The sequence below is a fragment of the Brachyistius frenatus genome, unplaced genomic scaffold, assembly GCF_029030835.1.
Source record: "Brachyistius frenatus isolate BFR_SWC_R1_liver_20210118 unplaced genomic scaffold, ASM2903083v1 Contig_4, whole genome shotgun sequence".
Classification (NCBI taxonomy): Eukaryota; Metazoa; Chordata; class Actinopteri; family Embiotocidae; genus Brachyistius; species Brachyistius frenatus.
In genome coordinates, this window is record NW_027210603.1 from 6,175,522 (window position 1) to 6,202,500 (window position 26,979).

At 41.7% G+C, this 26,979-nt stretch overlaps 1 protein-coding gene across 2 annotated transcripts in view; it reads left to right on the plus strand.

The window, feature by feature from the left end:
* Window positions 1-2,709: 2,709 nt before the first annotated feature.
* slc25a26 (solute carrier family 25 member 26) overlaps window positions 2,710-26,979 on the plus strand; it is a 55,568-nt gene continuing 31,298 nt past the window's right edge. The window contains exons 1-5 of one of the 2 annotated variants that reach the window (XM_069712899.1): window positions 2,710-2,842; window positions 6,341-6,497; window positions 7,982-8,100; window positions 14,653-14,757; window positions 15,562-15,609. In XM_069712899.1, the coding sequence (XP_069569000.1) occupies window positions 2,810-2,842; window positions 6,341-6,497; window positions 7,982-8,100; window positions 14,653-14,757; window positions 15,562-15,609 (462 nt within the window). In that variant the 5' untranslated portion in view covers window positions 2,710-2,809. Of the gene's footprint in view, window positions 2,843-6,340; window positions 6,498-7,981; window positions 8,101-14,652; window positions 14,758-15,561; window positions 15,610-26,979 lie in introns of those variants that run through there. The other variant, XM_069712906.1, reaches the window with a different exon arrangement.

Sequence of the window (26,979 nt, forward strand, 5' to 3'; positions counted from 1 at the left end):
CACACATCGTAAGAAAAAGTGTTTAAAAACTTCAGATGGAGCTCTCACTTGTGCAAGTCACATAACCTTTTGACTCCCAAGTTCATTCTGGCTGTCACCTACACATGCCTCCAAGGGCTGGCGAGACCAATAGATGTTGGCTCTGTGTTATTACAATAAAAGTCGTGGCTGCTTGCATTGCTCTTCCCTTCCCCGCCTCGTGACTTAATCCTCCGTGCTTTTGCCCTTCAGTTTTTCAAAGACAGCCTGCAGGCTAGAATTGCCCTTTGCTGACTCGTGGCTGACAGTGAATAAGTTACCCCTTCTCGTCTCCTCCCTTTTATCTCTGAGATCATACTCTGAGTGGGTCAAGATCAATGGTGCTCCCTGCAAATCTACCCAGACTCTGGGTGCTTCTCATTGACCTTACACGGGGATAACTGAGCACTACTCTCATCCAGCTGGTTTTGCGTTCACTTCTATAGATAAACTCACCTACTACTTGCAGGGCTTTAATCAAAGAGTCATGGACCACGCTGGTGCAGACCAGTTCCTGGTCTATTACGAAGTTCATCTTGGCCCCAAACTGTAAGTCCAGACATGTGAGTGGTTGAAGTCATCCAGGAACACATTGGGTGACGCTGGCCAGCAGCTTTCAAGTATTAAAAGACACCATTTTCTTCACCACATATAGAGATAAGTAACATTTTCAGAAGCCAGAGTCAGCCAACTGACTTTCTTAGAAACTCCACAATAATCTTTCAGATATAACACACCTCTTGAAAAAAATCTTACTGGGTGGTGTAGTCTTCTATCATCTGTACATTTTAATGCTACCTTAAAGTCTACTGAGACTTAAATGCATTCAGCATTTGGAGCACAAATGACAAAAATCCCAATAACCAAGGATGTGCTTTGACAGAGTGATAAATGGCTTTACATGATGGAAGAGACAGGACTCTGGACACTGCAAACTTCTCGACAACAATGCAAAGGAAAAAAATAAATCAATTTGAGATATAGAATGGAATGAATGTGTTGTATTGACTGAGCTGAGGGACTCTTAAGTCTGCCTCAGGGTTGGGCTGTAATGTAAAATCACCAGCACAATAAATAACCAGTGCATATGAGTAAAACATGACTAAACAACATGAATAAAAGAAACCACAGCAACCACAACAAAAAATGATTGCGCATTCATCCTCTGAGCTCTGTCTTATATAGTGCTGCATCAAGACAATAAAAGCACGGGAAGCAGAGCATAAGTGATGCTATTGCCTTCCACCGGCCTGATACAGATGAAGACAGCGGAGACAGCAGCCCGGTCCAGATCCAGCTGGGGCTCACGTCCACCGGGATCCCTGTGAGACTCGCTTCAACAAGATGGATGACGGGCACTGAGCTTCAAACCGGGCGCACTCAGCCCAGACATCATTGGGTCCGGGCTGAATAAAGAGGTGGCGGCCCCTCGTCTGCTCTTCCCTAATAGGAGACGCTGCCTGGCTGACAGCAGACCATAAATAACCCAGTCGGCGCGTCACTGGAAAAGAACACACTCACCTGAGCACACTCACTCAAAGGCATCACGAGGGAGAAGTGAGATGCAAGAGCATAAGGCCATACAGGTCTGGACTCTGAAGGAAAGTAGAAAACACATGTTCCTATTTATTCCTTCATACATTTTTGTGGTCTAATATAAAGATTCATTTGTGCTGCACTTTTACACTATAATTGACCACATTTAATTACACGTCCTTTCCTCCTCTGGTTTTGTCACTGCTGAGGCCCACAGTTCTATCCAAAACATTGAAAGGGGAGTGACAGCCTGACAGACAACAGGGGTCAAATAAGAAGGCATGTCCAACTTATTAATTACTTCTATCTTTTAGAGCATCTCTCAGACTCTCATTTGCCAAATAAGGTGGACTTGCCACAGCTCTTCAGATGAGACCAGTGAGTCCAGGTTAAAAGGCTGGTGTACTGTGGTGATGAATATGTCTCACTTGTGACCAGTATAAAATGTTATCAGGGAGTATGTGCATGTTCACTTTAGCAATTTCTATGTTCTGCGTATTATTCTTAGATTTTTTTTTTCTCTTGTGGTGGGATGTAACCTACAGTCTATCTAATGATGTATATTTACTCAAGTTATACTTCTACTACACTGAACCTACTACTAGTATCTTTCACACATTTGTCTGTTGGCTCTAACATCAGAAGATTTTCATACATATTCTGTACAATGAAAACCATGTATCTCCAAATATGGTGATTTTGAATTCCTCTGATAAACTGAAGGATTAACTGTTCCTTTATAGGCTGAAAGCATCTCCTACTTTTTAAGATAAATAAACTATTTTAAAACAGCTGAATTCACCGGAAAATGCCATGCTTTTCTGAGCTTGTTGACTTTTTAGAGATACGTGGTAGACCAGAAATGCTCCGTATAGCATTAAAATGTGCACTTTATTCAACAGTAGAATATCCAAAAACATCATACATAATAGTAAAGCACTGACAGGAACTATTTACTCCATACAGTGGACCTTTACCAAACGATAAAAACATTCTGCTGATAATACTTACACACTTTTACTAAAGTAATTCTTTTGAATGCAGGATTTCACCGCAATTAAATTTAAACTGGCAGACAAGCGCAGTCTTCTCAACGTCACGTGACTGCATGCGTCATGACGTCACGCGGAAGTAAATCTTTCAAGATGGCTGCGTCCTTGACAGGCATGTTTTGGTTTCTGTGAGGTGCCAGACATGCACAACAACAGTTACACGTTCACGGGCTTCACGACAGTCCAAGGAATTTTGAGAGAACATGGAGAGACGAGAGTTCGTCGCGTCGCTGGTGGTAAGAGGGGCATTTTCTTCAGAGAGTCGTGCTTCAGATAAAGACAACTTACCACCATGTATTGTAGCTCCATGAGTCCCCTTCGACGGTTCCTTATAGTTTGAACAAAGTTAAGTGCAAAAGATATTAGACGGGACTAAAGTCTGGAATATAATGACCTGCAGGTTCGTAACGTTTTCAATTCTGACAACGAGGTCTTCTGAGCTCATCTCGTACAAAGCTGAACGACGACACGTCTTCTGCTTTTGCTGCATTTAAGAAAGACGTTTTCGTCTTTTACACTCAGTTTGTAAAGTGTAATGCGTTTTCTTTTTTAGATTCAGCAGCTACAAATAGCTTCATCTTGACAGCCTGCAACATTAACATGATACAAAAAAAGCATCACTAGCAATAATCCTGTAATTCAATGCAAAGCAATGAAAGGTAATTTCCAAGCCTGTATGATGATATTGGTTAATGATAACACGTGTAGTACAGCAATACAGGGGGTCTTCAGCTAATAAGGAGTCTGGTCGTTTGTTTAGGAGTTGGTGCAGACATAAACAGAGCTAAGAGAGTGAATTTCCAGTAGACAAAACTAAAGTTTGCTCCATTTCTGCTTGACTTGCCATATTGAGGTTATAATATGTCAGTATTGTGTTTCTTGCTTTTTGTGTTGACCCCAAGTTGTCAAAAAAATGAATCAGTCCGCTCGGGAGTTTTTTGTGATTTTTGAGATCAAAAATGCTTCATGTTGCAGCAACTGTTCCTAAAAGTTGCGATGGTATTTGAAGAGTTTTGAATTACTTTTTTGTTTAAATTGTGGTAATTGGTAAAAAGTCAAAGGGAAAAAAATAGCCCATGATTCAATGAAGAAAGAATCATTTATCATAACTTCCTATGATGTTAAACATATCGTAGCCTGCATCACAGAAATATCTGGACTATTTTGTCTCTCATCTTTTTTACTTTATAAACTCAAAGAAGAATGGGCTCAAGATTACAAAAGAATTCCTGAGTGATCAAAATGCCCCATCTTTACAGAACATGCATATAATGCATAGGTTACATCTTAGAAATATGTACTTTAGGTGCTTTTTAAACAACATTAATTCAACACATACTATGTCCAAAAACAAGTGCAATCTCATAAAACTTGAATGTAATTTAGAACATACTGTATGACTGGACTGATGTAGGGAGGTGCAACAACCTGTAGCCTGATTCTCATGATGAGACCACATCACATTTCCCATGAACCCTTTTCCCTCTGGTTGGGCCTTTTTTTTTTTTTTTTTTCCCTGGCCAACCTTTATGTGCATTGTTTTGATGATGTGAGGAGAGTTGCTGACTGTAAATGAAGAAGCAAATTTAGTTATTTGTATCTTCCACCGCTACTGTTATAGCAGGCATGTCCAAAGTCCGGATTGGCCCGCGGTCAGATTTCATACGGCCCGCAGCTTCGGTCTTATAATGTGTTAGTTATGGCTCGCTAGCTCTGTCAGAATAAATAAATCATACAAATGTAAATATGTAATTCCTCATTTCACCACACGGTGGCAGCGCCGTTCTAATGCTATCTGGCTCTGCATCCGTGCCGCCAACCCTTCTCAAATCATTTCTGCCATGGCGACCGCAAAAAAAAAAAAAAGAGAAAAGTTGACAGTGAGGGCCGCCGCTTTCAGGAGCGGTGGGAATTACAATAATTCTTCACTGAAAATCGAGGCAATTGTGTTTGTCTAATTTGTAAAGAGGCGGTTGCCTTGTTTAAGGATTTTGACGTAAAGAGACACTACGAGACTAAACATGCTACAACGTACGACAAGCTAACAGGGAGTGGCCGCGCTGAAAAAGTGAAGCAACTCCAAGCTGCTCCGGCATCACAACAGAGAGTCTTCAAAATTTTGCCAAACATCTCAAATTTGACGACGTTATGAAACCAGTGGCAAAGGCAATCAATTCTATTCGCTCTAAAGCTCTAACCCACCGACAGTTTCAGCAGTTCTTGCGTGACATCCAGGCTGAATACGGTGACGTGATACATCACAACGATGTGAGGTGGCTAAGTTGGGGGTCCGCACTGCAGCGATTTTTCTCTCTCAAAGAGGAAATTGGACATTTTTTGGGTGAGAAGGGACAACCAATGGAAGAACTGTCCGATCCTGTACGGCTGGCAAATCTGCCTTTTTTGGTTGACATAACAAAGCATCTGAATGCGCTGAATGTTAATCTTCAAGGAAAAGATGCCGTGGTGAGCCAGCTGTACGCTCACATCAAGGCTTTTGGAACCAAACTGCAACTTTTCCAAAGACACTTGTCCCAAACCGAGCCCTGCACCGTGCACTTCCCAGCTTTGAAAGAGGTCGTTGACAGTTTCCCACAGGACAACATCGGTGCGCAAATGAAGAGTTACGCAACAGCTATCGCATCTCTTTCTGTGGAATTTAACAAACGCTTTCGGGACTTTGCAGTTATTGAAAAGGACATGTTGCTGTTCTCTTCTCCCTTCTCCGTGGACCACAATGATGCTCCTCCACAGCTGCAGCTGGAGCTCATTGAGCTGCAGTGTGACGATGAGTGCTGCGGAAAACACCAGCAGTGTTCTCTTGTTGACTTTTACCGGCAGCTGGACAAAAGCAGGTTTCCAGAAATGCGGTCATTCGCTAAGAAAATGCTGAGCTTATTCGGCTCCACATATTTGTGTGAGCAAACATTCTCAGTCATGAACTTTAACAAGAACCGATTGAGGTCAAGGATGAGTGACTCCCACCTGCGTGGCATTTTATGCATCTCAACCACTGCTCTCAAGCCAGACCTGGCCTCTTTACTTAAATCTAGATCTCAGTATCACCCTTCCCATTAGTGTCAGCAAGTTATCTGTTCCTTGATCAATCTGAAATTGAGTGTTTTGAACGGTAACATCTGTCACTATTAACAGTGAAAAGCCTAAAGCACACTAACGCACTTGGACTTATGGCACTTATGTTTTTAAACTCTTGAATAAGATGTGTGTTATAACTGTTGATGTTATGTACCTGTAGATGTGACACAAACTATTGCTTTCTGAAAGATCTTGTAAAAGACAAAGGCAAAATTCACTTGTTTTAAAGTTTAATGGTAACAGACCACTTCGCATTACTTATAACTCCTGTTTAAAATGTTCATGAGGCAAAGATATTTAACTCATGGAAATTGAAGGTATTCTATACAATTTGTTCAGTGTTATCTGACTGAATGAAAGGCAGAATTGTGTTTTTAGAGTTGTTCACGTCTGCCTGAGTGGCTTATATTTGGTTACATTGTCATTTGAAAAATAAAGGTAATTGTGACAATGAAAATTGTTTTATAACAGTGTGTATTTTCATGTAACTTTTGTGGTTAAAAAAATGTCAGAAGGAACTATTGGCCCCCGGGCATCTTCACTTTATCAAATTTGGCCCTCTTTGCAAAAAGTTTGAACACCCCTGTGTTATAGGGTGCATATTGCAACATTGTCTCATAAAGTCTCTGTCTCTACAGGCAGGAGGATGTTCGGGGATGTGTGTGGATTTGACCCTGTACCCCCTGGACACCATTAAGACCCGACTGCAGAGTCAGCAGGGCTTCTACAAGGCTGGGGGCTTTAGGGGCATCTATGCTGGGGTCCCATCTGCTGCGGTCGGCTCCTTCCCCAATGGTAAGACACCCATTGGGATTGCTGGATGAAAGGTTCACTGTTAACTATTGTTTGTAATGGTTTCTCCCAGAGGTACAGACAACCATGTATCTTCTTTGTGTGGAGTCATACCTAACATGTAAAAAAACTGAGTTGAGTGTTTGGTGCCTCTTTTAGCTTATACATAGGACATTTAGTTTAGTTTGATGTCACAGCACAGTGATGATCCATTAAGTCACAACTTTGTGGACGTTTGTTGGTTTGTGGGTTGTGCAGATCAGTTTAATTGTGGATTTTCAGTTTAGTTTTATTCCTTTGTTTTTTTTTCACCTTGTATCCTCATAAAGTCATATGAAAAATAAGTACATCCCCCTCCTCTTTGAAACGGTGCCTTCAGCAAACGGTGATACACTCAAACAAATTACACATAAAATAAAACATTTATAGGAATTTTCAGAATTAAATCAAAACGGATGAGGCACATTGAAAAAGCAAATAGACCCCTCCATTTTTCACACTTTTAGGGGCTTTATATAATGCTATATAATCTTAGAGAGTGACAGGTAAAACCTGTCTTATTGAAACCTCTGACACTGAGGGTATGCCATTCTCTTTGCTATTGCAGTGTGTGGTGTCATCATGCTAAGAGCTCTCTAAGGCCTTCAGAAAAAAGTTTGTGGTTACCCAAGAGTCTGGCAAGGAATTTAAAAAGATCTCCAAATTATTTGAAATAAATCATTCCTACAGGCTGCATTGATTTCAATTGACTGCCAATTTGTGTAGACTGGCTGCTTCAGCAACATGTGCAGGTTATATATATTACACAGTTTCAGCACTGCATATCTAACATTTACATTTTCAAAACCTTCTGTCTGCAAATACACCACTCATACAAACTTTTCAAAGTCAGTCTGCCATTTTAACTGCATTTCCAAGCAGACCTTTGAGTGGAAGAAGGTATAGATACTAGAAATATTCAAAGAAATGACTTTTCATTGAGTCTAATTTATTTGGGTTCTGGAGAGTGCAAACATAAACACTGTTTTTTGATGATCAATTCAGCTATCAGTCAACAGCTGCATAAATCTACTGACTAATGTGTCAGTATGACTAAGCCCAACCCCTTTCCATGAGCTGATCAGTCATATTTTGTTGGTTTGAGTATTATCCCATTTGGGTTTTTTTGTTGACATTTTTATAGAATGAAATGATTTGACTCGTAGAAGTAAGAAAGAACTGAACTTTTTCCACGTGAGACACACTTAACTTTCTTTGAAATCTATTGTAAATGCAGACACACACACACACACACACACACACACACACACACACACACACACACACACACACACACACACACACACACACACACACACACACACACACACACACACACTCACACGCTCACCTCAGTTTCTCCCCTGTCAGTGGTAGTGAGGGATATTAATTGCTCTATGCTGGTTGACTAATGAGCCTTAAATGGCTGTGGTTCTGCTTGGTTTCAGCTGCTGCTTTCTTTGTCACCTATGAATGCACAAAGTCCCTCCTCGGTGCTGGCGGAGTGCTCCGAGCTCCGCACGTGGCACCTGTCACTCACATGCTGGCTGCCTCCCTGGGAGAAGTAGTAAGTCTTCCTGTCCCTCACTCTTCCATCTTTTGTCTCCCCTCATGAGGATTTGTAGCCCCTTTTTTTTTTTACTTTGTAAGTACACGTTCAAATCATTTTTATTTGTGTATTCCTAAATTATTCCCAGTCGTTCTATCTTTAGAAGCACAGCTGTCTTATACACTTGTTATTGCTCTCCTATGTTCCTGCCCTTGTTCTTTCTTTCCCACCACTGTATGTCCCAAATGAACACCGCCGGGTTGCCTGGTAATGTTCCTTCCTTTTAAATTTCACAGAGAACTATTTTAAGGGGCAGCGGGGGAGGCGGAGGTGGAGGAGGGTGGGGGTGGAGGGTTGAGTATTTGGCTGTAGGCCTCGGAGTCCAGCTGGGTGAGTTAAGGGGGCTTGCTCAGGACTGTCCCAGCGTTTCCACCCCACCACCAGCTGGGTAAATAAGATCTCATCACTGCCTATTGACTCTTCTCCTTTCCCAGCTCAGACTCCCAGATTCTACCAATTTAGTCTGGGGAATTCAGGCTCGAACCAATGAGGAGCGATGCAATTTCCTCAGCCCGTCCTCTCCCAGTCACTCATAGGAAAGCACAGCATTCAAGCCATATGGGGGCCACGGGTGTTCATATTGGCATGAAAGGGGGTACGGAGACGGGGGGATATAGAAAGAAAGATGCCCTCCTGCTATACCCCAGGCTGTCTGCAAAATGGTCTTCAGTATTCATAGACTTCGGGTGGATGTAATTTAGCCAAGTTTTGCATGTTTATGGCATGGGATTATTCCACATGGGAAGGTTATCACTGATTTTGAGTTTATCTAAGTCTTTGACCCTCACAGTGTTCATAAAAGGACACAATGTTACCGTTATTGCAGATACTGTAAAACTAAACAACCAGTTGATTTTTTTCATCTTTTTGTCCAGATGAATGTGAAAGGTGAGGCAGAGGTCACGAGTACCTTTAACCCCACTCTGGATTTGAGCACATCAAAGGCAGAAATCCACAGAGTGGAGATGAGCAGAGCAGGGGCGGTAACCCACTGCATCCTGCCAACTGAATTCGTCTTGTTCAAAGACGGTAATCTTCTGGCTTAGCCATGAAAGGCCTTATCCTCGTGTTGCCCCAATTTGCTAGCATGGCCTAAACGCCTGCACTAGTATGCAATACCGGCCACATATGATTCGGTGTTTCTCTAGTCATTGCTTTTAATTTAAAGTTACTGCATTGAGGGTGAAACAAAAGTGATGGCAGTGAAACCTGCAATATATTTGTTATGTCTAGTGTTTTAACAATTAGTTGATTCAGCAATTAAACAATTCACAGAAAGTTAATCAAATTCATTTCAATTGGTTCTTTAAGTTGTTGGCAAGCATACCAAATGTTGACTGGTTTCAGTTCCTGAAATGCAAAGTTTTGCTGTTTGTCTCTGTTATATATCATGTCTTTTTTTCTGCATATTTTGTGGGGGACATTCATTGACATATTTTAGCACCTCCAGTAACACCTCAAGGACCCCCTTGCAACGCCCAAGTTAAAGGTCCTATATTTTACATTTTTAGTGGCAGTCTTGATTACAATGATAAGTTATTTTTGTAATTTTAAGTATTTTAAATAATTTTAATATAGTTTTACAAGCTTTTTTTCTGGAGTTTTTCCAAGAATAGGCTTTTTTTGTCTGTGTTCTTAAGGTGCATTGCTATCAATGGCCTTCCCTTCTGATTGGCTGTCCCTTATCTGAGCTACACATGCCCTGGTCAATCACAGGTTTTCCTTATTTTTGTAGCTGGCTAGAGCTGCGATGAAATCATAATTATTTTAGGCTGTCTCAGGGCCATTCTGAGATTTTGATTCTCTCTTAAGCAACATATTCTTATACCAGATGGCTGGTATGCTTTGACTTCAGAGTTCTTGATTCCATCAAATAGCCCCAGACTTTGACATCCCTGCCTCCATGCCTTCCTACAGTTTATTGCAATCTGAAAACAACACCAACCCAAAAGCTGCTGTCTTGTTCTTTGAGCTCATGAATGGTTTCTAACATGTCACTTTAATTCTGTACTCATACTCTATTTTGGAAGGTCTGTGATCTAAGTTTTAAAGGTGATTCTTCTTCTCTGAAGGGATCCTTGTTGCTTTGTTTTGACTGTTTTATTCATGAGGTTGTGGTACAGTCTGCTGCTGGTCTTCTTCGGTCTGCCACTGTGCTCTCTGCTCTCACTCACAAGTCCTCCATCGCTTTGGATTTCAGACGAAATATACAACCGAGGAGGTTGGAAGATTGTTGGTAATGCTCTCAAAAGTAACTACCTGATTAAATACCAGCTCCTCTAACATCTTATTAAAATAACCTCATGATCTTAATGGAAATGTTCTGCCAATTTAGTTATCTAAATATTTACCACCATATTTTATTTGTGTCCTGTTGGCAGTGTAACGTTTCTTATTTGGCTATATGCAAACCACACAAACACAGTTCTTCTGCCCATCTCTCACCTCTGTCCAAATCTAATTGTCTAAAAAGAAGTCATATAGTCAACATGAATGCAAACTGAAACAGATTTTCATCATGCTTTATACCTGTCTGCTGTTGTTCTGTTTACCACTATAGGATTTGTTTTCAGTGTGTTGCCCTGTGGCTCTTCCTCCTGCTTGTCTCTCTCTTGTTTAGAGCAGCTGGGGACAGTCAGGCTTTGACACTCATGAACTTAAAGAAGAAGCTCCTTTTTATTTGGTCCCTTACTGACTTCCCTACTCCACCCCTTCATCGACCCATGATCCTCTCCCTAGGGCAGGAGTCCATTTAGTTGTGTTTTATCTACAGTTTCCACTTCACAACATGTACAACAGACACTCTATGGGATGTTTTGCTTTGTTCATTTCATCCCCAAATCTCCCTCTGTGGATGATTTGCTTCACTTGTCACTAATTTACTTGATGTGGATTTGAGTGAAACTCTATTATGGTCATACCAGAGGGATTTTATTCTGCATAGAGTATGAGATGGGATTTAACAGACAGAGAAGAGAACACTTAAATCTTTATAGCCTTTGGTGTAACACACACTCTTTGAGGGGAAGGAGGGATGGTGATCCAGCAGCAACAAGCCTCAGAGAATTATGATGTACAGGAATTATTCATTTCTTTTATAATAACTTTAACGTCCCTTTGTTAGATCTCTGGTTCATAAGAGGTAGAAATATATAGCTTAGATACATGACAGACATTTAGTAGAGCTGTTGGATCTTGGTCTTCAAATGTCATAACTATTTCCATTTCTGTATTAACCCACTTAACACCTGCTTTCACTTGTAAACACAAGCAGAACAGACAAAGACAGACAGAGAAAGGAATGGTTGGAACTTATTGAGAGAAAGAACCAGAGAGGGTCAAGACAATGAGAGAAATCCCACCCCTCTCCCTTCCCTGCCAGAAGTGTCCAGGTGTTTGTGCGACTGCAGTGGTGGGACGCTCCCATAAAGAATGTGTAAGCTGATGGCGTCTGTCAGGCTCTAGCAGGCTGTTATCCAGCCATTAGATCAGATTTATCTTCATTCCCATTCGCTCGACGTCTGCCCTGAAAGCTCATTTGTCAAGGCCAGGCGGCGGGGATTCTCTCGCATCTATAACCCCCCCCCCTCTCCTCACCACCACACATCTGTGGGAGGATGTACTGGAAAATACAGTGTGACATGACAAGATAGGGGGACAGTGAGAAGGAGGGAGCACAAGGGAGGAGTTTTTAGGAGGGGGGGGGGGGACTGGCAGCCACTTAACTTGGCACTGAGAAATAATCCATGCATCGCCTGCGAGCAGCGCCACGCTCTGTGATTTATTGGCTGTTGTTTCAGAGTTGGAGACATGCAGTGTCCTCATCTCTTCCCTTTTGCTTCATGACCTTTTTTTTCCCCTTTCCTCCTTCCTTCTTCCTTTGTCCTCCCAGTCTTCTTGGTGCGGTGATGCATTTCAAGTATTGCAAGTATAACCAAACAATACTGTCGCACACACAGTGCTCTCCATCAGAAGGACAGAGTTTTTCAGCCGATTTCTTTATCGTTTTTTTTTTATTGTAGTAGCTCGACAAAAGTTTTAGCCGATTGACAGTAAAGAATAAAGTTACATTCCCTTAAGAAAACTGGACTGTTGTTTGTTCTTCAGTTTCTCCATGTTTTGACTGTAAGTGGCTTCTTGTGTCTTGGTGGTGATTGGAGAATATTTTAATGACAAATAAATCCAAATAATTGAAGCCCACAACAGTCATTGCAGCCTGTCTGTTTTCTTAAAACTTGTTGTTGTCATGGTGTCAAATGGTAATCTTGTTCCTGACTGACCACTAATGGTCGTGAGCAGTAAAAGAGGGATGGAGCGAAAGGATGAGAGGATGGAGGGATTTAATGACTCCGTCTGTGGATTGATTTGCTGGCTACGCCGATAATGTGCTGTGAGTCTCTGCTAATTTCCCATTCCTTACTGTGGTCAGCCCATGATTGAGCGCCGGCTTCTTACCTTGGTGTTGAGCTTCCCAGGGCTAGAAATTGAAAACACGGTCCGTCATTTGGATTAACGACAAACTGGTCAAGGGAAACTGAAGGGCTTCAATCACACGCAGGCAGCTTCGTAATGAAGGCTGCTTGACGAATCCAACAGCTTCTAAATAATGATAAATGCTAGCAGGAATTTAAAAGAGTGCCAATACATTCATCATAACTTTACAAGCCAGAGGAAAGCATTGAGAATGAAGGGCAAGCAAAGCATTCCCATACAATATAAGACTCTTTTCAAGTTTTCATGATCTCCAGCCATATCTTTTTGTTCTTTGTTCCCCCCCACCCCATTTGCTGCTGTTTCCAGACACCTGAGGATGCACACTCCATCTTTTATCCCTTCAACATTATTCTCCCCACTGCTAGTTGGTGCGCAAATTACCCACAAATAAACAATGTCTTTATTTTATTTGGTAGAATCTCTGCCTCATTCTGGCTCTCCCACTGCAGTGACAGGGAGAGGAAAGGCCATCTTAACTCCACGCTTCCCAGCCAATTACATCAGTAATTACTTGTCATGGCCACTTTCTTTCCATTTAGCTTCCTTATTCTCCTCCTTTGGAGAATTGGTTTGGAGTAAACATGATGTACAATGTATTATAAATGGTAACTTGACCAAAGGGGAGGGCAAATGAGATCTCGGAGATGGAGTGCACCCAGTTTAGTTATGATGAGCAGGTCATGCAGGTGCAAGTCTGGCCACTTGGTGGGAGTGTTGCACCATGGTTAGGTTGCAGCTCAAAGATTGACACACTCATCTGAAATACTAATAAGAATTGCACAAAATTCTTCATAGAACCTCATTCAAGTCATTTGCTTTTGCTCTTGTGTACTGAGATTAAGGTTAATCTGCTAACTTTTTATTGAAAAGGGGAAGAAGTTGCATTGCTCTGCAGTAAAAGTGACCCAGTGAAGGTCAAAACAAAGTTGAGAGATGGACCAAATATTAGAAGGTACTTAAGAGGATTTTTTTTTGAGACACCGAGCAAAAACTTTGCTTGTTGAGGTTCACATATTCTTCAGCTTGGTTTGTGATTTCACTCCCAGTATTGCTGACTTGTACGCTCACCTTTTCTGGTCCACATATATACATGTTCTCGCTCATAAGGTGTCCTCGGTGACAGGCTGAGGAAACAACAGAGAGGATGAGTGCCCGTCAGAACAACTGTCACAGTAGCTTTCTCCTTCTCACTAAGTACGACAAGAGACCCTTATGTTGGCGGCCAAATGCTAAATCAGTATGGATGGCTGAGTGGCAAAACAAGAAAAGGATGCATTTTATCTTTATTGCAGTGCCTCCATCACTCTTTCTGCTTCCCTCCCTGCTTGACGTTTCCGTGGCGAAGGTGGCACCGGCACACTGGCATCTGTGTGACTGAGGGGAGTCACAGCAGGAGGGAGGCTCACCAATTGGTCTGTGAGATTGCCTGCCGTTCGCCGGTATTTCCACTCCGATGCGGGATAAATGGGAAATCAAGTCGCCAGGTGGGCAGCTGGGCCTACCTACTAGTCTGCCGTGAGGGCGATGAGAGTGATGAAGCATAAATATTCATGTCTCTCTACACTAGCTGTAGGCAGTCCATATTTTTGTTGACATATGGTGGATGGATTGGAACTTGAGCAGGGAGTGTGGTTACTGAGGTGTGCATGCGTGTCTGCATCTATCAGTGCGCTTGACGGAGGCATGTTCTTCGGACACAGATACACAGTCAACCTGGTGACCTTTTGCAGACATGACAACTGTTGCTCTGGTGTCATGGCCGCTCTGTGTACCAGTTGGTTAATTGGCTCAATTGCACACAAACCAAAGCAGTTGTTAGCCTGCGAGTGAGTGAGTGAGTGAGTGTGAGAGAGAGAGAGAGAGAGAGAGAGAGTGAGTTAAGCACAACATGGATGTTAGAAGCCCTTTAGAAGCAAATACAGTAAAATATAATGAGTATGAATGGAGTGAACACCTGGAGACAATTCATCATGTCACCTGTTTTTTTTTTTAACTTGTACTCTTTTCACCCTATAGGTGGCGTGTCTGATCCGGGTGCCCACAGAGGTGGTCAAACAGAGGACCCAAGCTTCTCCCTCATCCACCACATACAACATGCTGCTGGCCACACTCAGAGAAGAGGTATGTAGCAATCAAAGTCTTTTTCAAAGGATGATGATATCAGTTCATTAACTTGAATGGTTTTTTTTTGGTCATTTTGGTCATCATTCATATCCGTAACAATAAAGCTGTGCTCATCAAGTTAATTGCTGAGATATGGGAGTTTGGGGATGTTGCTGAAAAGAAGTCAGTTGAGGCAAAAACGCAAGACGTCCAACAATCAAACGGGTTTTGAATAAACTTATTCCAAAATTTGCCCCAAAGTATTAAAATCTGCAGTATGCTTGAAAAGATGACGTCTATAAACGCTGTGTGGCCACATCTGAAGGCAAAAGTGTTCCAAAAAGCTGCACAGGTAGAATTTGTCAGAAGTAGTTGTATAAAGAATGAAGAAAAGAGTTTGAGAGAATCCCGCTTACTTTCTCAGCTCCATCCATCTGGCCAGTCTCTGAGTTAAATTAAGCTTCAGAAAGTAAAACAAATTGTCAGACTCTTCAGATGAGTGCTGGCAAGATACCATCACCTGAACCCTAACTAAGCTTTCAGGAGTTATTTGTTGAGCAAAGTGTCATTGTAAGCAATGAAGACCAAAACTTTGAACCTTAGAAGCTTTGATAAACTTTCATTTCACAGATGAACTATATAAATGTTTTATTTAGTCATTGGTGTAAAAAAAAACAAAAAAAACAGAACTTTGCAACTTGTGAAATACTTTGTACCATTCAGGAATTTGATATTATTTCTCAAATTTAAATATTTCTCCATTTATCAACTTAATTCCAGTCAGTGTGTGTTAGTGATAGGTGTGTTTGTTTCTCTGAGCAGGGTGTTCGAGGCCTGTACAGAGGATATGGCAGCACAGTTCTCAGAGAGGTAGGATTTCTTTACGTTTTCTTCTCAATCACTCACTGGTAATAGTGATGACAACTAACAATTCCTCTTCTAAAGCAGATTATACATGTCATGTCTGCCTTTGGTAAAGTTTAGTTTCAGGAAATTGCAAAAGACATCATACAGATCCTACCCAAATCAATTTGAATACTTTATTTTGAAAACAGTTGTCCAGCTCCTTGAAAGCCGTGTACTTTTTGTTGAGTGGTTGAAAATGGATATTGAGGCTTTCCACTCTTCTGACTGAAGACATTTTAATTTCTCTTGGGCCTTACTGAAGTTGGAAATATTGATTTACAGTTTTTTTTTTCACTCACTTTCATCTCAGTCAATTACTTGTTCAAGATGCGCTCGCTCCTTTTAGAAGTACATCTGATTAATTAATGCAATTAGTTGCGTTATAAATGCAAAACAAAACAAGGATAAATGAGCGCCGGGCTGCTGTCCCCTGATGGCCGCTCACCTTTTTGTAATGAAAATGCCGCTCTAGTTCTTTGATTCATGATCCTCTCTTTAATTGCACCTGCAGTGCATGATAACACAAAATAATTGTAGTGAACGCTGTATGGATCGCTCAGTTGTAACCCTCTTTCCCCCTCTTCGCCTGCGAAGTTTCAATACAACTGGAAAAGAAAATGAGAAAGGGAGACGAAGAGGGAGAAAGAAGTATATGAAGGTGACACTTGTCTTTTTTTGGGGAAGTGGGTGAGGGCGTAATCTAGTCTTCTCTGCTGTGCTAGCCTGTACTTATTTTCTGCCTCACTAAACTGATGTTATTCACGCAAATTCCATCTGGACAGCCAGGGAAAAAAAAAAAAGGACAACAAGACACTGTGATTTCTCCGAGGGGCTCTGAATAAATGAATACATTTGGAGGCTGGCGCACGGCCTGTGTGCATACTAACACCGGCAGATGAAACACAACGGTGGCGGCAGGGATTTGGGGGCGCGGGAACGGCAAAGGATGCTTCGTGGTGATTGGCTTTGACGTGTGTCAGCAAGGTAATTCATTTTCTCTCGGCTGCCTTCGCTATACGCCTATCTGCCGCCTTTGGCCAAGAGACCCTGTCAAGATAAGTTTGTTTATGTGGTATGGCATTGCACCTCCCCCCTTTGCTCGCCCACTAATTGGGGTCCTTTCGGTGCTATACATTCATTAGGCAGCCTTCAGAAGGTATTTCTGATGGGCGTGATGTCACATTAGCGCAGGATGTGTAGGGATCCACTCGGATCGGCCAAAGTGGAGGAAAGGAGTAGAGGCGTCGGATTTTGTGATCTGATTGTTGCAGCAGTCTACATGCAGATCATTGCACCTTCTGTGCTGTGCCTGCATTGGTTTTAAATGGGTATGAACAGTTTTACACAGCACAACAAGGCCCTAGGTTTTACTTAACACTATCGACTCACAGGTATTCAATTCTCTTTAGTTTTGCACCACATAATAATAATCCATAATCTTTATTGTGTTGGACCTTTTCCCTTAAATAAACTCAACTTATCTGCTGAGTTGGCATCTTTTGGGTTCCAGCTGACTAGAGCATGAAATCAGTGAGATTCCAACTGGGGTGAATAGAAATGTGCCATGAAAAATTACATTATTCAGCTCTGAAAAAAACACGGCCCTGTTAATTAACATCAGTGAGACTGTTCAGGACTCTGAGAGAATACACTTGTCCCACAAGCTGTTGATGTTGTCTGGGTGTTAATTTGTATTCATTATATGACAACACACAGGGTAATCTTCCAAGTCTAATCAAGAGTCTAATTATCCAGCATCAAGTGATGGTCTTCTTTTTGTCAGGAGTCCCCACTCTCCCTCATTTGGATCGTAACACATTTCACCACTAGATGGCGAGATAAGATTAGTGCTGCCTTAAAAAGCTGTGCACTCTTTCATTTCATTCTCACACTGTTCTTTCCCCCTTCTCCTTTCCTCTCTCTGCTCCCCCGTCATTACCAGTCCAGCGTCATGACTGCTACATTTGGAGCTTGACCCAAGATGGACTCATTGGTGTGTGTGTGTATGTGTGTGTGTGTGTGTGTGTGTGTGTGTGTGTGTGTGTGTGTGTGTGTGTGTGTGTGTGTATATATATATATATATATATATATATATAGTATAAATATACAGTATAAAACTACTTGAAATGAATCCTTTCTTCAAACATTTAAGTTGGGAAGCACACAGTCGAGCCAGCTGTGTGAGAGTAATGCTCCGATGCCTTCCAGTTCACTAGTGTCACGTAGAGTTTCTTAATCAGCCTCAAAGTTTCTGTACCCGAACAGCTGGGACCTGGCAACCTGAGGTACAGGATCTGGCAGCAGGGCTTATGAAACACCTCTCCATCCAGACTCCTCCCCCACCACACCTCTGGTTCCTCTTTATCCATCTCCTCTTCAATCCCTGGTTGATCCCCTCCCTGCTTCCTCCATTACAGTGTTTGGCTGTAAAGGAAAGTCTTGCTAACTGGGGTTTTTACCAGTACCAGCAAACCAAACAACAACGCTCCAACTCTGAGATTTCTTCAGCTGCGACTTGTTTCAGAACTGATGTTTAGGGTTCTTTGGTTATCAGTTTTGAAGCATGCCATGATTGGACTTTTGAGCCAGGTGACAAATGAAAGGAAAAAAAAAAAAACTGATTGTTTTCAGGCTATTTCACATCTAATACTCCGGATCAGGGTCTGAACCAAGATTAATGTTTTTGTTACGTTGGATGGATTTGATCCAACTAGTTTTGGCTTCACGCTGCAATTTTGTGAGTGCACTAAAGAACATTACATGACATGCCAAGTCGTCATCTTCATGAGAGGGGGTTTCTTTATGCTGGGTATTGATTGGTTTATAGACTTTTTTTGGAGAAAAATTTATGAACAGAAATATTTATTTTACAATATACTATTATTATTTTGGCTTTATCACCAATACTTATTTTCCTCTGTGAAAATAAGGTGCAAGTTTGTATATTTTTTCAATTTGACTTGATTTTTTTGTTCAACCAAATTACATTTCAGTACTTTGTCTCCTCCTCTCCCCATGTGCTACTACCACTGTTCATTTTTACTTTTTCTTCAGTTATTTTTCTTCTTATATTGTTTAATCATTGACAATAACCGACCTTAACTTCCTGTAAACGTCTGAACCATCCAAAAAAAGTTTTCACTTTACGAACCATGGTTCACTTTGATCTAGACAGAGACCACCTCTTTTGGTCGGACCAAATTTTTGTCCTTCGGTCGGGCCGTGGTCCGAGACACCTTTCACCACTGCTTTTTTGGGTCGGACCAAACAAGTTAGGAGCGAAGATTTCCTGAATGAGATGTTACCGTTAGCTTCCAGACCAGCTTCGACTCTACTTTCTTCAACTTTGCTCGAACATATTCCCTCATTTAGTCTTGATTATGTCAGTAGAAGGCAATGTCTGCCACATTTCAGTCTGTGACAGGAAGCCATAACGTAACTTGTCGATTCCATCCATTATCTATACCTGCTTTGTCGTGGACGGGGTCACACTTTTGGGCGAGCCCAACCCGAACCTATCACAGGGCCAACACATAGAGACAGACAGAAAAAGACCATTCACGCTCTCTTTCACAACAATTTGTAGAATCACCAATGAACCTGACAAGCATGTGTCTTTGGATGGTGGGAGGAAGCCAGTGTACCCGGGGAGAACCCACGCAGGCACAGGGAGAACATGCAAACGCCACACAGACAGGGATCCAACCCGGAACCTTTTCACTGTGGGGCGACAGTGCTAACCACTGCACCACTTTGTCGTCCCATGTCAGTTCCTTTTCTCATTATTGTTGAAGTATTTAATACATTTTCTGTCAGTAGACTATGACTGCAGCTGACTCTTATTTTACTCGTTTGTCTGTAATCTGTCTGTTATTTTCTGTCTCTATAAAATATTAGAAATGAATGATAATAACAGCGACTTAAACCCAAAGTCATGTCTTTTGATTGTTTTGGACAACTTTGGGTATGATCAAGTTCTATTGTCTTGATTTGGATGATCGACTTGCTGGTACTGCACACACCACATTGGACCCTTTTTTAACCCGTTTTTAAAAGGTGAACTGTGTGTGCGTGTGTGTCTGCATTTTTGTCTATTGTACATTATGTGCAATTACAACTTTGCGCTGACAACTCAGTTGTTGCGGTGTGTACACTGAGTTATTATTGTCAGAGTCCATACAGAGCAGTGAGGGGTTTCCTACTTCCTCTGCTGGGATGCTGAGTTTGGAACCACCTCAACTGGCATGTAGCAGACCAGAGGTGACCCTTGCATGGCCCTTGTTTTGGAAAGGAGACACTTTTCACTGTCTGTGATGCAGGTTCGAAAGGGAGAGGTGAGGGGAATCATTCTAATATCCTGTCTCTGCACGCACTGATCCACAGAGGCTCATGTTTATACACCCTCATATGACTAAGACGGAGTAGAAAGAGGGAAAAGAAAAAGGGCAGGGGAAGCAAAAGGTTGTTTATTTTCCCTCTACATATGTAAAGGCAGGATTTGTGTGACACGTATAAAGGAGGGAAGGCTTCCTCCTGCTTTGTGTTGTACAGTTTGACACTGTCAGAGCAGCTGCCATTAGTCTCTCAGAGGCAGACAGTAAAACATCTCTCCTAAATGACTTCAACACCCTGCGACTAACAAGACTGAATTAAATGAAGTGGAAAATGTCACAAGATTGTTGGTAGGGGAAAAAAAAGATAAATTAAACCATGAAAAAGGTCAAGTTTGGTTGGTTAAATATGAAACATAATACCTTCCAGTTAGATGACTGTGCTCACTTATATTGTGCCATTCTTTGTTAACATTTTGTACAGATTATGAGAGCCATTGTGGATTTGTACCTGTTTGCACTTGCACGGTCATAGAATGAAATTTCTGTCAAATAAATTATACAATATTAAAAAATAACTACCAAACAATTTGGATTTTGTCTATCTTGGTTTCAAAGATGGAAGTGAATGTTTTAACGAATGTGAGCTACTGGTGCTACCTCATCTGTTTACTCTGTGATCCATGGGCAGAGCTGAGAAAACCTGGTGACCTCACTACATATGACCCTTGACATGACTTGACCTCTAGAAGAACATGTGTGTGTGTGTGTGTGTGTGTGTGTGTGTGTGTGTGTGTGTGTGTGTGTGTGTGTGTGTGTGTGTGTGTGTGTGTGTGTGTGTGTGTGTGTGTGTGTGTGTGTGAGAGAGAGAGAGAGAGAGAGAGTGTGTGTGCTCCTGTGATATGGAGAAACCACAGAAAAGAGTTAGAAATGGGTAGAACTGGTGCTGAATTGACAGACTGCATTTAATGTACACACACAAATTGTCACCACTGTAAATAAATTTACTTTTTGCCGTCAGCATATCAGCTGTACTGCATATACTTGTGGTTCTCAGCTGGTTTGTTGCAAAGTGGGGCCACAAATGTGTCCGTTGGAAAAAGAAAATCTTCTGTAAAGTCGACAAAAGTCTGTAGAATTTCTGATGCATTGCTTTTATTTTAAAGGACTTCCCAGATCCCACATGATTTCCCATGAAGCAGCGCGTTGCTGTAGCCGTTTGCTGGCAGCATTGTCGTGACAGTAAAAGACAAAACAGTTTTTACACCAGCATTTCACTCTTTTTAAAGCTTATTATTTTAAATATTTTTTATAATTATTTTATTAAGTCTGACGTTTTATGTCATATTTCATACGGTTCAGTGTAGGTTCTTAAAACGTAATGAGCATTGCAAGTTTCAACGTGTTTGAAAGGCATATACTATATGCAAACTATTCATGTAATTCAAGATAAGTCTGCCTTTTATTTTACTGGAATTTTAGCCCTATTTCCAAGTTTTTAACAGTGCATTAAGACATTGTGTATTACTGCACTATTTGTTTCTCAGATAATTTAGATTTGCCTCATAACTATGGAACAATGTGGGTCATGAGACTAGACCAGTTGAGAGCCACTGATTTAGACTGATTTTGTGGTTAGTGTTGGAATGTGTGCGAAAGATAAAAGTGAGATGTAAGGAAAAGATGGCAGAGCATTGTTGTTAGGTCTCACCTTCAGTCTGCACCACTGGCGACCTTAAGCAGAAATCTTTGGTTGAAATGTTTAAAATTCAAAATGACAAATGAAAACCTGTGACAGTGACAGGAAGAGTTTAGAGGCAGACAAGCACACCTTCATATAGAGAGGCCTCAGCCTGATTTACCCATTCATATAATGTCAGCTTGAACTGTATTCTTTTCATTCTCTACCTGCTTGAGTTATGGAATATCACTTTTGAATGCTTCCTCCATTTGAGTTGTTTGCAGGTCGAGCTGAACCTTGTTAGAAGAGTGATGACCCTCTTAAGCTTCCTCTTCGTCACTGGATGATTCCATCACTCTATCACAGACGCCACTCCAGGGATTAATGATTTTACTCCCACTGCCACTATGGATGACGGATGAATGGGATTCGGTTCACAGTGACTGACTGCACCTGTCATTCACATTAGCAGAGTTGTATCTTCACATTTTTCTTTTTGTGTGACCCCTCATACGACCATGCTGATATGCCTCTCTAGTATTGCAGCCTCTCTGAAGTGCACATTGGCAACGGGACATCTGCTGCAAATCAGAGTAAACCTCAGTAACCTTCCTTAGATCAACATGTGGTCTTATTGATGAGTTCTGCAGTCGAAGGGGCTTAAGGAGTTAGCTGCCATTCTGTCAGACCCCAACACGTGCTTACTCCTCGGTGCGGACTTGGCCCGGGGACAGTGCAGGGCTTTCTGTGCTTCCCTGTTCAGGATTATGCATGGGAAGCTTGTGCCACTGAGACCCATGGATCACACGCTTACGTTAAGTACGTTTGTCCCCGTTGAACACTTCAGTCCATTCAAAAATCCATCATCATGGCTGTAATTCATGATGAGAGGGATTCATTGTGTGTTTTTGTGTGGAGACTTATCACCGACATCTGCAGCCAGACATATTTCCAGGAAAAAGGCAAAGTTTTTTTTGACAGCTATAGTTTTTTTTGGTTTTTTTTTGCCTCTCTCCTCCGCTGCATGTGTGCCTGTGCGAGTGCTGCTGACATGACCATGGTGGCCTTGTTAGTCTGCGAGTCTGTCCGGGTCTCGGGGCTATGTTTGCTTCCCGCAACTTTATGCATGTTTGTCTCAATCTGAGCAGAAAAGCTTTGGTGCTCCACATGTGTTTCTAATAACACACAGCCCGACGGCAAAGCTGTGTGTGTGTGTGTGTGTGTGTGTGTGTGTGTGTGTGTGTGTGTGTGTGTGTGTGTGTGTGTGTGTGTGTGTGTGTGTGTGTGTGTGTGTGTGTGTGTGTGTGTGTGTGTGTGTGTGTGTGTGTGTGATTTTGGAACATAGGAAAAAGGGACAGCTATGTTTTGGATGCCATGTGGAAGGAAATAAGCATCAGACGTATGCTTCTGTATGTTGGTGCCAGGATGCAGGATTGAGAGTTATGCATTATTCCCCTGACAGCCATACTTGTAATGCAGATTTACTTTGAATTGGACACCTGTTCCATTCCAGTTTAGCAGGTAGTAAAGTGACATAATGCCCTAACTGCCTAATTATGGTAATGCATGCTCGTCTCAGTCATTCCAGCCTATTTTAAAATCACTGTAGAAAAGAAACCTTTACATAAGTTAACCCTTCAAATAGATCTACTCTATAGCAGTGATGTGCTATTTTCTTTTGTCCTGCAGTGAGAGCAGAAAATAAAAATTGAGGGAATGGAAGGAGGATAAAGCTACAAATGAGGAAGCGCCTCTACTCTTTCATGAGAAACAGCAGTAAGCATCCCTCTCCCCCCTTTCTAAAATGTTTTATCTGTGGATTAACAGTAATGTTCAATTCAAAATGTACCGTATGACCCCTTATGAAGTCAGCTGGCTTTTGGAATGTAGATCATGTTCGACGCAGACAGTGAATTGCCTTTTTCAATCACATTCCTAGCTGCACGGTTGTTTTGTAGTTTGCATAAGTGCCCTTTTTGCCTGACAGTCATATGAGATTCTCCAGAAGGAGCACCTGCTACCCCCACTCCCTCCTGTCCCCCCACCCAGCCAGCCATATGCCTGCCCCTTTTTCCCCCCAGCCACAACCATCATCTTGCGAGCAGCAGCGCTTACGACCCATAAGCATCTGGAACAGACCACTTGAATGTCAGAGGTCACACTGTGATGTCACTGCTCAATGTTCGATGGAAAAAAATAAAAATAAAGCGTCACCCGCACCACAAGCATTTACCTCACTCAACCCCGGCCGGCAGAGGTTAGGAGTTCAAACCAATTCATAATTCAACACTTATCTACCTCTGTGATAGTCTGAAGTTGTTCTTTATGTGAACCAAGTGGTTAGTTTGATATTCTCTTGATACGTGACAATAATAACTCAAACAAAGTTAGAGTCATGAAAGCTTTTACTCCTTTAGCGCACAATTGGAGTCAACAAAGAGGGTGACTTTACCAAAAGAAAGGACTATATTCTTGCAAGATAACATTGTTGAGTTAACTTCTTTGGTCCACCACTTTGGCCAGGCTGAAATAATGTATCTCAACAACTATGGATGGATTGCAATTCATTAAGCATTGATATTCCCCAGATGATGAGGCCTAGTGACTTAAGTAATCCCTTGACTCCAAATCAAGTCTCAACTTTTGATTGATAGTTTGGGTTTTAAAGTATATAACTTTGCAAATATTGGAAGGGTTGCTTTAAAATGTGATGTAAATACTGAGGGGTTTTCTAGAAAGAATAGGTCTTTAAAGGATAAACCTGTGAAATGAGAAAGGATATATTTGTGTATTCATTACACTGGCTAAATAAACAAAAGAAAACTACCATCAATACAAAATCTATCATCATGAAGTCCTTAACCAATGGTAACACATCCTTTATGTCATCTAGAAAAGGCACCAGAGACCAGTCATAAAAAAAGGCAACCAAGAACTCAGTGTTGGGTGAATTAATGAAGTGCATATCAGATATTGACAGCTCAAATTTGATGAGCCTGAAGATAAAATATTGCTGTGTTAGTTTCTATTGAAAATAATTACTGACTCTGACAAGATTCATAATACAGTCAAGCAGTTCAGATGTCTTAACCATAAAGGGTTAGTATTTTTATATTCACTAATGATAGTGCTGCTCGCCATTATAATGTGCTGCCTTTCGTCAAGGCCTTGAACGGATTGATCAGGTCCATACATGGTCTTCTTTGAAATAAAAGTGTGTGTGTGTGTGTGTGTGTGTGTGTGTGTGTGTGTGTGTGTGTGTGTGTGTGTGTGTGTGTGTGTGTGTGTGTGTGTGTGTGTGTGTGTGTGTGTGTGTGTGTGTGTGTGTTTTCAAAGTGGTTGCGTCACTGCTAGTATATACACTTTTCTCACTGTGTAGATTCGGTTACTTCCAGCTGTGCTGCTGATGTTCTTATCTGATTCCCAGCTGATAAGATACACTCTCACGTGTGTGTTAGTGAGAAACAAGGAGAGAAACATTTCAGTTGGCCTTCAGGCAGTGATTGGTTAGCTGGAATGACTCTGGGCTGTTTCATTGCTGTGGGCACTGCTCCAAGAGAACATGGTGTTTGTGTGTCTGCACTTCAACCATGTGTGTGTGCCATGCTGGATGTATCGAAGCAAGCAACCTTATTCGGGACCCTCCTCTATACTTTTGTCTGGTTTGCTCTTTTTACTTTGAAGGGTAACTATGAAGTCATTATTGAGGCTTTCTAACTGTCTTTAATGTGGGGTTCATAACACACAATTAGGGATGGACATTTCAAGCAAAACTGCTATTCATATTCGCTCTGAACTATTTGATTTTTCTTTGAATACACCACCAACACCAACGCCACCAACAACACCGCCACCACCACCAACGCCAACACCAACAACACCACCAACACCACCACCAACACACACCACCACCACCAACACCAAACTACGTCCATTTCACATTTAACCCAAACCATGATCTTTGTGTAACCATAAATACAAGATTTTTGGTGTCTAAATCTCTTGCATCTTATTTTTCGTGCCTTTAAGAGGCAAAACCTGACGAGTTTTGTACTTTGTATACTTTCTGCATTTATTAGAAATGCAGTAAACCACCAAGCATATAAAATGGTTTGGCTCTCAAATGCACAGCCATAATTTTGCAACAGTTTGCCTGGACACATTTTCAATTTGACCTCAATGACTTCCTATTCCTATCTTGTTGATTGTAATGCAATAATGCAATTTATGCTGGGAAGTGTAGGTCTATAAGTGCCAACACAAAGGTTTTTCTTTATTTCATTTGCTGTATCATTTGCTGTTAAGAAACTACAAAGTGTCCCGCTCAGTAGCCTCCCCCACCCTCTCCTGCACCTCAGTCCTCAGCACCAGCGTGTTTCCTCTCAGCCCATTCTCCCACGTCTCCCTCCCAGCTTTAGTCACATCCTGAGGCAGCATATATCTCTCTTTCTGTCAACAGCTAATTGGTTGACCCTCGGGGCATCCTGCATCACACCACATCACCATTCACTGGCTAATATGCACTCTGCCATTGATGCCATCTATCAGTGGCTATGACACATTAAACTGTCATGCTTTTTACCGAGGGAAAGAAGAAGTTGGATTGATATGTAACAAATAAATTATATATTAGCACATTCGTTAATGTACCAACTGTGAGGATGCTGACAATAACATATGCCAGTTTATCTCCCAGAACATTTATAATCCATGCTTACACGCCTCTAGCCAATACTTTTAGGAATTCATTTCCAATAATCATGTTTTGCATGCTTACTTATGACATCCCATGTGAACGTCCCTGCTTTAATACAGTGTTGCATTAGCAGCAGGCCAGACTTAAAAAAAAAGTAGCATTAGGTGTCTGTTGATAAGAACATTTGTGTATATTCTTTCTATATTTTTGCCTGTTTTGCTGTGTCACGCGTCTAATTTGAAGCAACAAGCTGCACAAAGCCGCACACAGGTGGGAGGAAGAAAAAAACTCTCCACCACAACATAAATATTATTCAGAGTTTCTGGGAAGCATTTCTCTCATGTCGATGGAATTGCTCGCTTGAATCTTTGCCAGAGAACCCCCGCCAACCTCTCCTTCCAACCACCACCACCTTCAGGCTTTTCCTCTCTTTCTCTTTCTCTCTCTCTCTCTCTCTCTCTCTCTCTCTCTCTCTCTCTCTCTCTCTCTCTCTCTCTCTCTCCCCCTCCACTTTCGAACAAGTCTTAATTTGTCAGGAATATTACAAACCTGTGCCGAGATTCGGCGGGCTGTGGCGGTTTATGGGAACCGTGGCCAGCTGCGATGCAATTGGCTCACGGGAGACG